The 17,861-nt window shown below is 41.2% G+C and overlaps 1 protein-coding gene across 4 annotated transcripts in view; it reads right to left on the minus strand.

The window, feature by feature from the left end:
* Capn7 (calpain 7) overlaps positions 1-17,861 on the minus strand; it is a 60,595-nt gene that overhangs the window by 15,046 nt on the left and 27,688 nt on the right. For all 4 annotated transcript variants that reach the window (XM_045136038.1, XM_045136039.1, XM_045136040.1 and 1 more), the window contains 3 exons: positions 14,467-14,573; positions 4,666-4,786; positions 381-525 (listed from right to left, as the gene is read on the minus strand). In XM_045136038.1, coding sequence (XP_044991973.1) covers positions 381-525; positions 4,666-4,786; positions 14,467-14,573 — 373 coding nt within the window. The remainder of the gene's footprint in view (positions 1-380; positions 526-4,665; positions 4,787-14,466; positions 14,574-17,861) is intronic.

Raw genomic sequence — 17,861 nt, forward strand, 5'->3', positions numbered from 1 at the left:
TACATCTCACCTTGTTTAAAAAAATGCTATTAAAAATGGTATTAAAGGGGCTGAGAAGATGCCCAGCCTGTGAAGTGCTTGCAGCACAAGCATGAGAAACCTGAGCCTGTAAAAGCCAGGGATGCTAGTCACCTGTAATCCCAGCTCCAGGGAGGCATATAGGATAGGAGGATCCCTAGGGCTTATTGGCTACCTATTCTAGTTGAATCAGTTCAGTGAGACTCTGCCTCAAATACAAAACAAAACAAAAAACAGAACAACAACAACAAAAAATGGTGGCGAGCGACTGAGGAAGATGCCTGACTCTGGCCTCCACTCACATACAAACCCACACAAACATAAGCACACACACAGCATTAAAATTACAAAGAAATATTTACCATTATCTATTTTTTGAGCTGTTCGGGGATCAAAGTTTAAATACTTTTGCAGTTCTGGGGTCCAGTTTTTTATATCATTCTCACTGTACCGTCCTTTCCAACGTAAATGGCTCCAAGGGTTTTTCAACTGGATAAATCGTAGCCCCTACACAAAACAAAAATAATAGGAGATAACGTTAAATTGAGGTCTGGTGTGCCCAATCTCAATCTTTATTTTTTCTCTTCTTGCAGATATATTATATATAAAATACATAGTTTTAAAAAAAAGTACTAGGCATATATGGTGATGAACGCCTTTAAACCTAGCACTTGGGAAGCAGAGGTAGGCAGACTGCTGTGAGTGTTGAGGTAACCCTGGAACTACACAGTGAGCGCCAGTTCAGCCTGGGCTAGTGCAAGACCCGACCTCAAAACAAACAAAGAACCATAAAAACACCACTAAATGGTTATCTACTCCATACAGCTTTCACTAACTACACATGCAGTTATTCAAGTGTTCAATGGCCACAAGTAAAACTGTGAATGGGTCCAAGCACAGGTAGTGGTGCACACCTTTAATCTGAACACTTGGGAGGTGGAGGTAGGAGTTCAGAATCATACTAAGACTACATAGTGAATTCCAGGTTAGCCTAGGCTACAGTGAGACACTACCCTGAAAAATGTAAATGGTTATCTACTCCACAGAGCTACCACTGACCATACATTAACCATACGTGCAGTTATTCAAGTGTCCAACAGTAAAACTGTAAATGTTAATCTACTCCAAACAGCTATACTAACTATATGTATAGTTAGACAGGTGTCCATGTGTAGCTAATGCACTGGACATTACACAGAACATTTCCATTTCAATCGTCACAGAAGTTCCCATGGACAATGCTGCCTTAGCAACTCAAGTATTTCTTGCCTTTTAAAAACCATCTCAACTCTGGACCTTTATTTCAATATTCACAGTCCATGTTGGAGCAGTGAAAACCAAGAAAACACATTTATATTTACTTGGAAATCAGAATTCAAAAAAAGGACCAAAGTTACAACCTTTGGTGAGTCAGTTACAGTCTAAGCATGTTTACTTATGTGTAACAGGAGGATTAAAATTAAGTATCTCCCTTGACCTTTAGATTTTTTTTTTTTTTTTTTTTTTATACTTAAAATCCTTTTTTGAAGCCAGGCATGGTGGTGCACACCTCTAATCCCAGTACTCAGGAGGCAGAGGGAGACAGATTGCCATGAGCTTGAGGCCACCCTGAGAGTAATAGTTAATTCCAGGTCAGCTGGACCAGAGTGAGACCCTATCTCGAAAACAACAACAACAAAAAAAAACAAAAAGAAATCCTTTTTTTGCCCAAGGAAATTTTGCATGACCCTGGGTTTATGGAAATATAATACAAATATATAAATCAAACATTTACTAATCATAAAGAAACTTACTTTATGGCTGGAGAAATGGTTTAGCGGTTAGAGCATTTGCCTGTGTAGTCAAAGGACCCAGGTTCAATTCTCCAGGACCCATGCACAAGGGGCACATGCATCTGGAGTTCATTTGCAGTGGCTAGAGGCCCTAGCTTGCCCAATCTCTCTGTCTCTCTTCTACGCCCCTCTCTCTCTTTTTGTTTGCAAATAAATAACTTTTTAAATATACTTTTTAATTTTTATTTATTTGAGAGTGACAGACAAAGAAAGAGCAGATAGAGAGAATGGGCACACCAGGGCTTCCAGCCACTGCAAATGAACTCCAGATGTGTGCGCCCCCATGTGCATCTGGCTAATGGGAGTCCTGGATCCCTAGGCTTCACAGGCAAGCGCTTAACCGCTAAGCCATCTCTCCAGCCCCAATAAATAACTTTTTCTAAAAAAGAAATTTAGGGCTGGAGAGATGGCTTAGCAGTTAAGCGCTTGCCTGTGAAGCCTAAGGACTGCAGTTCAAGGCTCGATTCTCCAGGTCTCACGCTAGCCAGATGCACAAGGGGGTGCGTCTGGAGTTCGTTTGCAGTGGCTGGAGGCCCTGGCACACCCATTCTCTCTCTCTATCTGCCTCTTTCTCTCTCTGTCTGTTGCTCTCAAATAAATAAATAAATAAATAAACAATTAAAAAAAATTTATTTTAAAACAACTCTTTGGTGCATGTATAATTTTACCACTTATTAAAGACAAAAGCAACCTTGCACAGTGAGATAGCTGGATTTATTTATTTTTGAGGTAAGGTCTCGATATAGCTCAGGCTGACCTGGAATTCACTATGTATTCTCACACTGTCCTTGAACTCACTGCAATCTTCCTATCTCTGCCTCCTGAGTGCTGGGATTAAAGGTTTGCACCATTATGCTCAGCTTTTATTTACTTTTATATAAAGAGTAAAACCTGGGCTGGAGAGATGGCTTAGCAGTTAAGTGCTTGCCTGTGAAGCCTAAGGACCCTGGTTAGAGGTTTGATTTCCCAGGACACACGTAAGACAGACGCACAAGGGGCGCATGCATCTGGAATTCATTTGCGGTGGCTGGAGGCCCTGGTGTGCCCATTCTCTATCTGCCTCTTTCTCTCTCTCTGCCATTCTCAAATAAATAAATAAAAATAAACAAAAAAAAATTACAAAGAGTTAAATCTTGAATGAATATATATTGATATTGTAGGACACAGAGCATCTTTAAGCATTTTTTAGAACTAATCAACATTGTCATTTTATAACCATCAATGCTGAGAATGCCATTTTACATAAATGGCAGGAGTATGTTTTAGGGACATTTCAGAAATTGATGGAAATTCTATCCAAATTCCAAGCTTAGATTCATTTAACTTTTTTTTTAAAAAAAGATTTTATTTCCTATTTGTTGATTTGAAGGAGGGAGAAAGAGGCAAAGAGAGAGAGAGAGGGAGAGAGAGAGAGAATATGAATGGGTGTGCCAGGGCCTCCAGCCACTGCAAATGAATTCCAAACATATATGCCACCTTATGAATCTGGCTTACATGGGTCCTGGGAAATCGAACTTGGGTCCTTTGGCGTTGCAGCAAGTGCCTTAACTGCTAAGCCACCTACCCAGCCTTCATTTAACCTTTTTTAAATGACACTCAAGTCAGCAACCCAAATGGGGATTTTAAAAATCAAACTTTTGTTGTTGTTGAGTTTTGTTTTGTTTTTTTCAAGGTAGGGTCTCACTCTAGTTCAGGCTAACCTGGAATTCACTATGTAGTCTCAGGGTGACCTCAAACTCTCGGTGATCCTCCTACCTCTGCCTCCCAAGTGCTGGGATTAAAGGCGTGCACTACCACACAAAATCAAATCTTCTAACAGTGCAATCCAAGGAAATACTAATTTGATACTTAAATGCTGAGGCATGGTATGCAAGTCAGTCATTATGTCTCTATGAGAGCAGACGACTACTGCAGCAAAGACGCTGCATTTCCTAGCAGTCACCTTAATTCTGAGCTGAGGTGTTTCAGGCAGCAACTGCTGGAGCTCGGTGCAGTGCAAAGTGCTCAGGTTATGTTTTAAGAACAAGGCTACTGACTCTGTGTGCCACTTTAAAAACAAAACAAAACAAAAAACAAAAACAGGGGCTAGAGATGGTTCAGCAGTTAAAAGGCGCTTGCTTGCAAAGGCTGACTGCCCACATTCAATTCCCTAGTGCCTAGGTAAAGCCAGATGCACAATGTGACACATGCAATGGGCAGGAGGTCCTGGATCACTCCCGTGGTCACACCATCTTGCCCCAGTAAATTTTAAAAATAAGAGTATAAATAACACATAATAGGTGGTGTTTTTTGCCAACTGATCACAAATTCTTTCTATTCTATTAAGGAAGGGGCCTGAAAATCTTTGTATGCTCTAATATATAGAACTAATCGGGTTTTCATTAAAAAATAACAATAACCTGACAAGTGATGAAGTCATACATTCCAACACCTTAGCCAGGCACATAATAAGAAAGGATCTGTGAGGCCTGATAACATGCAAGGACTTCAAGGAAACAAAGACTTGCTCACACAAACCACTGGCATGTTCCAGTTGTCTTCCCACTGTGACGACACCAACAAGTAGTCTGGAACTTCTGAAGGTGTGGATTCACCTCAACTGTGGTAACTTTTATGAAGAAGAAAAAGATACGGTGCTGTCCCTGTCTTTTCATTTCCTACCTCTTCATCTCCCATCTCCAGTTATTTATACAGGTGGAATGGCCTAAGAACTCCACCTAAACCTTGATTTGTCAGACTGCATTAGTCCAGGTATAGTCTAGGATATGGTAACAGCTGATCAAATGAGAAAAATGGAAAAAAGGCAAGGCATCACCTTGAACTCTCTAATATCCAGAACAGCGTAAGCGTGTGTGGGCACCAGGCCCCACTTCTCCCCTTCAGCTTCTGTCATTGTCCCGGTGGAAGCAGTAATGAGGACGTCCCCTTTGTGAAACCTGGAATAACCCCACAAGACAAGAAATTGAAAGAAAATGCATTTGAAATCTCAGATAACACCATCTTTCCCTTTCTTCTAATGGCTTACATGAAAACTTCCACAAGTCAAAAATCTTTTCTGCTAGGTGTGGTGGCACACACTTTTAGTCCCAGCACTCAGCAGGCAGGAATAAGAGAATCACCCTGAGTTCAAGGCCATTCTGGGACTACAGAGTGAGTTCCAGGTCAGCCTGGGTTAGACCTACCTCAAAAAATAATAATAGGGCCCCCAGTCACACAGCATTCAGCACAACCAATCAAAACACCAGATTCATCCACCCAAGCAGCCTAACAGTCCACACTGCAACAAAGAGGGCTCCAGACAGGCGTGGTGGCGCAAGCCTTTAATCACAGCACTCGCGAGGCAGAGGTAGGAGGATCATTGTGAGTTTGAGGCCACCCTGAGCCTACACAGTAAATTCCAGGCCAGCCTGGACTAGAGTAAAACCCTACCTTTAAAAAAAAAAAAAAAAGAGGGATCGAGGTGGGCACTCACCATTGATGAGACTAGAAGCCACCTTAAAAGGTAACAGGGCCTACTTGCACAAAGCCAGATACATAGGCCTGCTCTGGAAGTGCTAATCTCACCTTCCATGTCAGGGCATGTTATGTGTTACATTTGATATATTCATGGACTGCTCTATCATTCTCAAATAAGCTGTATTTTGGTGTTGACTATTGTTGTCTTTGACGTTTCCTGACTAACAGGGCCTTTGTCTTTTTCTTCTGCCATTATTGGGAGCACGGTCTCACTTGGCCCCCGGGCTGACCTGGAACCCATTTCAGACTAGAAATCTCGACCTCCTAGTTAACAGGATTAAGGGTGTGGGGCAATACACAACCTTAGGGACTGTGGTTTTGTTAGAATATCTGTTTTTTTAAAAATGTATTTTATTTATTTATTTGAGAGAAAGAGAAAGACAGAGAGAGAGGATAGGTACGCCAGAGCCTCCAGCCACTGCAAACCAACTCCAGATGCATGCGCCCCCTTGTGCATCTGGCTTACGTGGGCCCTGGAGAAGACAACTGGATCCTTTGGCTTTGCAAGCAATTGCCTTAACCACTAAGCCATCTTTCCAGCCCCTATCTTATTTGCTTTAATGCCTACTCTTGCATAAATACTCTTGTGCTGATTTTGATTGAATGTGTATACTACTCTGTTGAATTTAAGAATTTGCCAGTAATTTGCTTTGCAGTCTACTAGAATACTTGAATAGCAGGCAAACAACACCTAGGGTCACTTTGCTGTATAAAAGCTACTCCTGGCACCTTAAATTACTACCTGGAGATATATAAAGCCAGATTTACATGGCTAAGAACACTGCCAATTATTAGAAAACTCAAGCATCAAATTAACTTAAGATGGAAAAATCTCTGTAATACAAGAAACACAAAAATATCAAGACAATTCAATTCTACCAAAAACTATAAATACATCAAAAATGACCTTCATATGTGGTGGTGCATGCCTTTAATCCCAGCACTCTGGAGGCAGAGGTAGGAGGTTCACTGTGAGTTTGAGGCCACACTGAGACGAGAGTTAATTCCAGATCAGCCTGGGCCACAGTGAGACCCTACCTCAGGAAACAACAACAAAAGGCCTTCATTGAAACCGTTTGATGAAAGAAGAAAACAAACTTATGAAGGAATCCCAAGAGAATACAGGAAGCCAACTAAATGAAATACAAGACATGAGTAAGGAAATAGAAATAATGAAAAAATACCAATAAGAAATATACTAGAAATGAAAAGTAGTAAGTCAAATAAAAAACTCTGTAGAAAGTCTCACCAGTAGAATGGATGAAAGAGAGGACAGAATATCTACAAGACCAGGTGGCAGATTTAATATAGTCCAACAAAGAGAAAGACAAACTAATAGGAAAGCATGAATGGGAATTTTAAGACATTTAGGACACTAAGAACAGATCAAACGTAAGAATTCAGGGCATAGTAGAAGGAGAAGAATGTCACTCTAAAGGTATAGCAGGTATTTTCAAAGAAATTATGGAAGAAAATTTCCCCCAAATAGGGCAAGTGATGCCAATGCACATACAGGAAGCCTTTAGAACGCCAGACAGACAAAAATCAGAAAAGAAACTTTCACCGTCATAAACTACAAAACACACAAATTAGGGGCTAGAGAAATGGTTTAGCGGATAAGGTGCTTGCCTGCAAAGCCAAAGGACCCAGATTCAATTCCCCAGGACCCACATAAGCCAGACGCAAAAGGTGGCACATTTATTTGGAGTTCATTTGCAGCAGTGGGAGGCTCTGGTGCACCCATATTCTTTCTCTGCTCCTTTCTACCAAATCAATCAATGAAACTAACAACACACACACAAAGGAGCCGGGCGTGGTGGGGCCCACCTTTAATTTCAGCACTCAGGAGGCATAGGTAGGAGGATTACTGTGAGTCTGAGGCCACCCTGAGAATACAGAGTGAATTCCAGGTCAGCCTGGGCCAGAGTAAGACCCTACCTCACACACACACACACACACACACACACACACACACACACACACAAAAAAAAAAAAAAAAAAAAAAAAAAAGCCCAAACCCAGTAAGGCTTAGAACGATGTATTCTGAAAGATAACAACTGCCAACCAAGATTACTTTATCCTGCAAAGCTATCCATCCAAATTGACAGAGAAAATAAGGACATGCCACAACAAAAACAGGGCTAAAGAATATATAACCACTAAAGCAGCTCTAAAGAAAATACTTGAGGGGATCCTTCATGCTCAAGAGAAAGAAGAGCACACACATAAGGAAATAGGAAAAAATAAACCACACTGAAATAATATTTAATACAAGAGAATAAATATGACCTTATGATTTTTATTCTGTTCTCTCCTTCATCCATTCTACTGGTGAGACTTTCCACAGAGTGTTTATTTATTTTTTGTTGTTGTTTTTGAGGTAGGGTCTCACTCTAGCCCAGGCTGACCTGGAATTCACTATGTAGTCTCAGGGTGGCCTCGAACTCACAATGATCCTCCTACCTCTGCCTCCAGAGTGCTGGGATTAAAGGCTTGTGCCACCATGCCCAGCTTCCACAGATTTTTTATTTGACTGACTGTGTTCTTCAGATCTAGAATTTCAGCCTGGTTTTTCTTCAGTACTTCTATTTCCGTACTCATGTCTTGTAATGACCTCCTTATTCTATTAAGCTGGTTTCCTTTGTTCTCTTTTAGGAGTTTGTTTTCTTCTTTGATTCCTTTGAGTATAGATAAAATCTTTTTTTTTTTTTTTTTTTTTTAATCTTCGTCAGGCATTTCATCTAAAACAGTCTCACTGATGATCATTTCTGCTGGATTTATAATTTTTGGTGGGACTGTACTGTCTTGATTCTTTGTGAGTGGGTAATACAGATGTGGTACATCCGTACACTGGAGTTCTATTCAGCAGTAAAGAAAAATGAAATTATGAAATTTGCAGGGCAATCTGGAAAGGATTATACTTAAGTGAGGTAACCCAGACCCAGAAAGCCAAACATCACATGTTCTCTCCCATATGTGGATCCTAGCTACAAATATATAGACTTGTGTGTGAGCTGGAACCAAAAATTGGTAGCAGAGGCCCATATGCTAGAAAAAGGCTATCAGGGAGGGAGGAGAGGGAAGGACTTAGGGGAAAGGCCTAAATGAGGCCAGGGGAAGAGACTGTGTAAAAGACGGGCAGGGGGAAGGGTCAATCAAAATTCAAGATATTCTGAGTAACATATATGAAAACCTACTTTTCTGAATAATAGAACATCCAGAAGATTGTTACTAGAAAATTTTCAGTGCCAGGGATGTGATACCTTCCAACAAGTTGTTGGCCCTATTGTCTCCAAAACATTATAGGCTATTGCCAAGGCCTTTGGTTTCCCTTGAGAAACAGATGCTAAGACCCAATTGCTGAAGATTTCATATGCCTGAATGGCAAGGTCACTGAGAAACCAAGCTGGTGCTGAGCAGAAAACCTCTGCAGACCAACCAACTGAATGGGAAAAGCTGCACTGCATGCAGCCCTCTGGGAGACAGAAGTCATCAGTGGTGAAACAGTGAACACTGGAAGGCTCAAGTTTGGCCAGATAGGCCAAATGACTGAACAAGTGCAATAGTGACATATCTGCTCTGGGGGAAACCAGCTGCTCTCTAATTGGACTGGAGCCCCACTTTATGGGAGGGAATACATGCTTGATACTGAAAACCTAATCAAAAGCCCATGGCAGGGCAAGTCATGAGCCTTAAGGGTATAAAGCTTGCTCTTGTCTGGCTAAATGTATGTATCATTCTCACCGAACTGCCACGAAAGCATTAAACTTAATTTTCATATATTGATGCTACTCTCACTTCTGGTTACAGAAACTTCTCTTTTCAGATGGTGATGACTACTGGGATGACCCAAAAGGCAACATGGTGCTGACAAGAAGGGATGGAGGAGTGCCCACCACTGAAACATCTCTATCACATCCTCCAAGGCTTGAGGTCCATTGTGTAAGAAGTGGAGGAAAGAATGTAAGCGCCAAAGGAAGGGTACCACTCCTTACATACAACTGTCCAGACAAATTTTAGCATTGATATCCATGACCTCACAGTGCCTAGCAATACAAGACCATTATAATAGGAGAAAAAGATGATGACATCAAAAATAAAAGAGAAACTAATGGAGGGAGGTAGGGGATATGACAGAGAGGGGAAAGTGGTTTATTGTCTGTAAGTATAGAAGTTGTCAATAAAATGTTAAGAAAAAATAAAGAACTACACAATAAGAATGGTAAGAATACATACAAACTTTTCAATAATAACTCTTAATATCAACGACCTCAATGCCCCAACCAAACAACACAGGTTTGCAGAGTGTGATAAAAAACAGGATCCTTCTATTTGCTGCCTCCAAGAAATTCACCTTTCCATACAAGATGGACACTAGGGTGAAAGGATGGAAAACGGTATTTCAAGCAATTGGGAATAGAAAACAAGCAGGTTGCACTATCTGGCAGGACAGATTTCAAACCAACTTTAGTTATGAAAGATGAAGAAGGTCACACATAGGCAGGCAGAAGCGGCTCCAGCAGCGGCGGAATCAGGTCAGTGTGGCCACAGCCCCAAGGCTCGGCCTGAGCTTCAGGAAAAACCAGGTGAGGAGATTCTCCACTCACACCAGAACTTTTCACAAACTCAAACATGAAGGGAGGACGGCAGGGACCAACAGCAGAGCTTGCTTGTGAGGTACAGGATCATGTGGATCAGCAGGAGAACTAGAGCCACCATCTATAACCTCCCCTTCCCCAGTACAAGCACCAGAGACCTGGGGAAAGGAGCTTACGTATACTGCACCTGGCGCAGGCAATCAGAGCAGTGAACCAGAAACCCAGCCAGCTTACCTGAGCCCACAGTACAGCAAAGAGGGACCCAAGAAGGAGCACATGATAACTGGGTCCAGAACAATCCCACCAAATAAAGCTGGTATATACGCTTGAATGGGAAGTGCTAATTGCACCTTCTATGTCAGGATAAGTTACATGCTAAAAAGGTGGAGGAGGGCTAATCAAAATTTAAGAGGATATAAATAAATCATATGGAATCCTCCATTTCTGGACAATGGAACACTCAGGAGCCGTAGATTGTTGCTAGAAAATTTTCAGTGCCAGGGATGGGATACCTTCCAGTGAGTTGTTGGCCAGGGAGGTCCCTGATGCCTCCAAAACATTATAGACCATTGCTGAGGCCCTTAGTGTCCCACCAAAAATAGATGGTAATATCCTATTGCCTAAGACTCCACATACTTGGACTGCAAGGCCACTGAGAAAACCTGCTGGAACTGAGCTGATAACCTCCTCAATGTAGACCAGCTAAGAGAAAGCTGGAAGAAGCCATTCTATATGCAGTTCAATGGGAGAAAGAGATATCACCAGTGAAGATACTCAACAGTGGACATTGCAAGCCTTATATTTGGCCAGCTAGACCAAATGAGCCAACAGGTGCAATACTGGCATGTCTATCATGATGGAAACCAACTGCCCTCTAATTGGGACTAGAGGCCCGCTCCATGGGAAGGAATACATCCCTGATACTGAAAACTTAAAAAACGGAGGTAGTCATAAGCCCTAGGGGTGTAACGTTTGCTGATGTCTGGATAAATGTATATACTATGCTTATCAAACTGCCCAGTAAGCACTTCTCTTAATATTCATACCCTTATATTAATGCTACTCTCACGTTTGGTAGAGAATCTTCTCTTTTCAGATGGCAGTGACCTTGGGACGACTCAGAAGGCATCATGGTGCTGGAAAGAAGTAACTGGAGTACTGAGTAATATCTTGATCACACCTTCCAAGGCTCAGGGTCTGATGCAGAAGTAGTGGCGGAAAGAATGTAAGAGAAAGGAAGGGTAGGACTCCTTACAACATGCTCCCTCCAGACATAAAATGGCCTGGATATCCATGACCTCACTGTGCCTGACACTACCTACACAAGACCATCACAGGAGGAGGAGAAGATCATAACATCAAAATAAGAGAGAGACTGATTGAGATGGGGAGAGGATATGATGGAGAATGGAATTTCAAAGGGGAAAGTGGAGGGGGGAGGGAGGGTATTACCATGAGATATTTTTTATCGTCATGGAAGATGTTAATAAAAATTGAGGAAAAAAAATACATGCTAAACCTGATGGATGGTCAGATCTGCCATTCTTTTTTTTTTCCCCGAAGTAGGGTCTCACTCTAGCTCAGGCTGAACTGTAATTCACTCAGGGTGTCCTTGAACTCATGGCAATCCTCCTACCTCTGCCTCCCAAGTGCTGGGACTAAAGGCATGCGCCACCACGCCCAGCAGATCTGCCATTCTTAAATAAATAAGCTATATTTGGGGCTTGTCATTTGTTGCTTCCTGACTGATAGTGCCTTTGTTTCCTCTTGTTCATTAGGAAAGGGTCTCACTTGGTCACAAGCTAACTTGGAACCCTCAACAGACCAGAAATCTGAACCTCCTAGTTGACAGGATCTAGGGTGTGTGGCAACACACATCCTAAGGGACTGTGACTTTGCTAAAGGATCTGGCTGTCATAATATCTACTCTTGCATAAATACTCAGTGCTGTTTTTCATTGAATGTGTACATTGACTAGTTAACTTTTAGAATCTGCCTATAGTTTGCCCCTCTCAGCCTACCTGAATATTGTCATAGCAGGCAAATCCAACATCTAGAGTCACTTTTATAGATACTCAGAGTCTTAAAAGCCACACCTAGCACCTTATGCTCCTCCCCTGAAGATATAGAGCCGGGCATGGTGGCGCACGCCTTTAATCCCAGCATTCGGGAGGCAGAGGTAGGAGGATTGCCGTGAGTTTGAAGCCACCCTGGGACTTTATAGAGAATTCCAGGTCAGCCTGGGCTAGAGTGAGACCCTACCTCAAAAAAACCAAAAAAAAAATTTTTTAAATATTTTAAAAAGATATATAACACCAGATTGATTGATACATCTAGTAATACTGCAGATAATTAGAAAATCCAAGCATTAAATTAATCTAAGATGCAAAAATATATGCACTATAACACAAGAAACCCCCAAAAAAATCAAGACTATAAATCCACCAAAAAGTATTAAAGTATCAGAAATGACCTACAGTGAAACTGATTTAGAGGAAATGCCTGAGAAAGATTTCACAAGAATGATGATAAATATGTCCAAAGAAATCAAAGAGGAAATCAAGGAGATGAAAGACACAGGAAACCAATTTAATGAAATAAGGAGGTCAATACAAGACATAAATAATGAAGAACAGAGTCAATGAAACAAAAAACTCTAGAAAATCTCACCAGTAGAATGGATGAAAGTGAGGACAGAATATTTAAACTAGAAGACCAGGTGGCAGATCTAATATAGTCCAACAAAGAGAAAGACAAACTAATAGGAAAATACAAATGGGAATTTCAAGATATTCGGGACACTATGAAAAGATCAAACATAACAATACAGGGTATAGTAGAAGGAGAAGAATTCCACTTCAAGGCATAGTAGGGGTCTTCAACAAAATCATAGAAGAAAACTTCCCCCAAATTGGCAAAGAGATGCCAATGCAGATACAGGAATCCTTTAGGACACCAAACAGACAAAACCTGAGAAAGAACCTCTCCTTGCCATATTGTTACCAAACATACAAACCAAAGAAAATATATTGAAAGCAGTTAGAGAAAAATCAAGTCACACACAAAGGCAAGTCCATTAAGGTCACAGCAGATTACTCCACACAAACCTTAAAAGCCAGAGGGAATGATGTATTCCAAGTTCTGAAGGACAAATGTCAACCAAGGTTATTTTATCCTGCAAAGCTATCCATTCAGATAGATGGAGAAATAAGCACATTCCACGACAAAAGCAGGCTAAAGGAATATTTGAAGACAAAACCAGTTCTACAGAAAATACTTGAAAGGATCCTCCACACTTTAGAGAAAGAAAAACACAAATATAAGGAACCTGAAAAAAACAAACCATACTTAAATACTAATTAATTACAAGAGAGCAAAGGTAAAATCAGAAGAACTAAAAAACAACAAAAAAAGCAAAAATAAATACACACCTTTCAATAATAACTCTTAATATCAACAGCCTCAATGCCCCAACCAAAAGACAGGTTTGCAGACTGCGTTAAAAAGCAGGATCCTTCAATTTGTTGCCTCCAAGAAACTCACCTTTCTACAAAGGGTGGACACTATCGTAGGGTGAAAGGTTGGAAAAAGGGGTTTCAAACAAATGGGCCTAGAAAACAAGCAGGGGTTGCTATCCTAATATCTGACAAGGTAGACTTCAGTCCAACAGTAGTTAGGAAAAATGAGGAAGGTCACTTTATATTGATTAAGGGCATATTCCAACATGAAGCTTTTCCACTAAAACCAGGAACAAGACAAGGGTGTCCACTGTCCCCACTTTTATTTAATATGGTACTGGAAATCTTAGCTATAGTAATAAGGCAAGAGATGCACATAAAAGGGATACAAATTGGAAAGGAAGAGATCAAGTTATCATTATTTGCAGACAACATGATTCCCTAAAGACTCTACCAGCAAACTGTTAGAGCTGATAAACCCTTATAGCCATGTAGCAGGATACAAAATAAACACACAGAAATCAGTAGCCTTCCTATATGCTAACAACAAACACACAGGATAAAATCAGAGAATCACTCCCATTCACAATTGCATCAAAAAAATTAAAGTACCTTGGAATAAGTGAAGGATCTCTATAATGCAAACTTTAAAACACTCAAGGAAGAAATTGTGGAAGACACTAGGAAATGGAAAGATATCCCTTGTTCTTGGATCAGAAGAATCAATATTGTGAGAATGGCAATCTTACCGAAAACAATCTACACATTTAATGCAATCCCCATCAAAATTCCAATGGCAATCTTCCTACCTGCCTCCTAAATGCTGGGATTAAAGTGTTTACCACCATGCCTGTCATAACAATGGAAGCCGAGACAGAAGAGTTTTCTAGAAACTCTCAGAACAAAGAATAGACCCTGCCTCAAACAAGGCAGAAGACAAGGGTCAACCTGCAAGCTGTCCTCTGATCTTTCCAGCACTCACATGCCAAAATAAATTAGGCATGAGTCTTGGTTACTACAAAAGCAGAGAAAGACATTAATTACCTCTGATAAAGCATCCTGAAGGAATTATCCTTACTGAAAGTCTGACTGTCTGAATGCATTGCGATCCTTTCTGGTATCCACCCAGTCAAGGCATGCAGATCAATATTCTGAAACATAAACACATTTCAGGCCTGTCAGTATCAAGCTTATAAATAACCCTCCAGAACAGCTGTATAATCTCACTCATTTGTTGTAATGATCTGGATAAACTAGAACATGAAGTTCTGTTCTACTTGAATACCAGATAGTTCTTACACTGGTTAACATGGTAAAACAATAGAGACGACTGCTTTGGAGATGCCAGTCACCATCTGTGAGTTCTTACAATAGGAGAATCAGCTCTAACATTTGACATACAATCCCATTCCTCGTGTAACTGCAGTGGATAAATTAAAAGACATTAAATATAGGGCTTGGCATGGTGGCACATGCCTTTAATCCCAGCACTCAGGAGGCAGAGACAGGAGGATTACCATGAGTTTGAGGCCACCCTGAGACGACCTAGTGAATTCCAGGTCAGCCTGGGCTAAAATGAGAATATACCTCAAAAAAACAAGGGCTGGAGGGATGGCTTAGTGGTTAAGACATTTGCCTGCGAAGCCAAAGGATGCCAGTTCAACTCTCCAGGACCCACATAAGCCAGATGCACAAGGAGTTCCTTTGCAGTGGCTAGAGGCCCTAGCATGCCCATTCTCTCTCTCTCTCAAACAAATAAGCAAAAACATATTAAAAAAAAAACAGGGCTGGAGAGATGGCTTAGCAATTAAGGCACTTGCCTGTGAAGCCTAAGAACCCATGTTCAATCTCTCTCCAGATCTTGATCTCCATGTAAGCCAGACGCACAAAGGTGACACAAGAACAAGGTCACACATGCACACTAGGCGGCACAAGCATCTAGAGTTTGATTGCAGTGGCTGAGGCCCTGGCACACCAATCCCCCCACCCTAAAATAAATAAAAATCTTAAAAAAAAAACACACCTCAGTGGACACTGCGAGTGTTATAATTGGGCAGCCAGGCCAAATGAGCCAACGGGTGCGATAGTGGCACGTCTGTCATGGTGGAAACCAACTGCCCTCCAATTGGACTGGAGACCCACTCCATGGGGGGGAATACATCCTGATACTGAAAACTTAAAACAGGGGTAGTCATGAGCCCTAGGGGTATAACATCTGCTGATGTCTGGAAAAATGTATATACTATATTTACCAAACTGCCCAGTAAGCACTTTTCTTAATATTTATACCCTTATAATAACGCTACTCTCACTTTGGGTAGAGAATCTTCTCTTTTCAGATGGCAGTGACCTTGGGATGACTCAGAAAGTATCGAAGTGACTGGAATACAGAGTAACATCTTGATCACACCTTCCAAGGCTCAGGGTCTAATGTGGAAGAGGTGGTGGAAAGAATGTAAGAGCCAAAGGAAGGGTAGGACTCCTTACAACATGCTCCTCCAGACATAAAATGGCCTGGATATCCATGACCTCATAGTACCTGACATTACCTACACAAGACCATCATAAAAGGAGGAAAAGATCATGATATCAAAATAAGAGAGAGAAGCCGGGCGTGGTGGCACACACCTTTAATCCCAGCACTCGGGAGGCAGAGGTAGGAGGATCGCCGTTGAGTTCAAGGCCACCCTGAGACTACAGAGTTAATTCCAGGTCAGCCTGGACCAGAGTGAGAACCTACCTCGAAAAAAAAAAAAAAATAGAGAGACTGATTGAAATGGGGAGGGGATATGATGGAGAATGAATTTCAAAGGGGAAAGTGGTGGGGGAAGGGAGGGCATTACCATAGGATATTTTTTATAATTATGGAAAATGTTAATAAAAATTGAGAAAAAAATTTAAAAAAGGACAGGCACAAAAAAAAAAAAAAAAAAAAAAACACCACCAAAAAGGCAATAGATTGCAATACTTAACTATAAGTATATGAGGCTGGGCGTGGTAGCACTTGCCTTTAACCCCAGCACTCAGGAGGCAGAGGTAGGAGGATTACCATGAGTTCATGGCCACCCTAAGACTACCTAGTGAATTCCAGGTCAGCCTGGGCTAGAATGTGAATATACCTCAGAAAACCAAAAATGGGCTGGGGAGATGGCTTAGCGATTTAGGCGTTTGCCTGCAAAGCCAAAGGATGCAGGTTCAACTCTCCAAGACCCAAGTAAGCCAGATGCACAAGGGAGCACATGCGTCTAGAGTTCGTTTGCAATGGCTGGATGCCTTTGCGTGCCCATTCTCTCTTTCTCTCTCTCAAATAAATAAATAAAATATATTTTTAAAAACCATTATAGAGATTTATTATGACAGTGAGTTCCAGGTCAGCCTGAGCTATAGTGAGACCCTACCTCAAAAAACAAAAACAAATAAAAAGAGTTCTATTACATTCAGCTTTTCATTGACCTTTATTTTGATTGCCGAGCATAAGATTCTGAAATGGGGAGACTTGATTATCAGGCAAGGAAACTAATCAGGTATAAATAATGAGTATTTGCAAATGTGTCACTTCATTTAATTACCACCAACTCCCAGCAATAGAACTTTTTACCTAACTCAGGCTGCTGCTGAAGTCACTATGCAGCCCAGTCTGGTCTCACACTTACAAGTGATCCTCCTGCCTCAGCCCCACAAGTGCTATGCCACTCCTACCCCATCCCTAGCTCATATAATCTTTACAAACCCCCAAACCCTAAGAGGTGGCTAGCATCCTTAAACTACAGATACACAAAGAGGCTAAGACAGGTAAGTATCATTTCTGAGGGCATAGGCTGGTTGGTATCAAAATTGAAAGCCAAGGAAGAGATATGGCTAAGCCAATTAAGGCACCTTCTTGCAAAACCAAAGGACCCAGGTTCGACTTCTCAGGACCCATGTAAGTGAGATACATGCCTTTGGAATTTGTTTGCAGTGGAAGGAGGGCCTGGTGCACCTATTCTATCACTGCATCCCCATAAATAAATAAATAATAAATATTTTAAAAATTTAGAGCCATGTCAATTTGATTTTTGGCTTAATTTAAGTCTCCTAATTTACCTCATAAAACTGAAAGATACCGCTAAATTTTACAGCTTATATTAAGGTTGGAAAAAATAATTCGTTGTCCTTGAACTTTATTTAAGATACATATAAGGACATCAGTGATCCTCATCCCCTCTGATCTGGAAAGATCCACTGCAATGAGTTGGTCTATAGATCTCAGCACAACTAACCAGACATACGTTTTTGGCTCTGTCTTTTTTTTCCGAATGTAGGGTCTTGTTGCCCAGGCTGACCTACAATTCACTACATAGTTCCAGGGTGGCCTCAAGCTCAAGAGATTCTCCAATCTCTGTCTTCCATGTACTGGGATTAAAGGCATGCACCAACGCGCCCGGCTTCTTTTTTTTTTT

This window comes from Jaculus jaculus, chromosome 16, assembly GCF_020740685.1.
Source record: "Jaculus jaculus isolate mJacJac1 chromosome 16, mJacJac1.mat.Y.cur, whole genome shotgun sequence".
NCBI lineage: Eukaryota > Metazoa > Chordata > Mammalia > Rodentia > Dipodidae > Jaculus > Jaculus jaculus.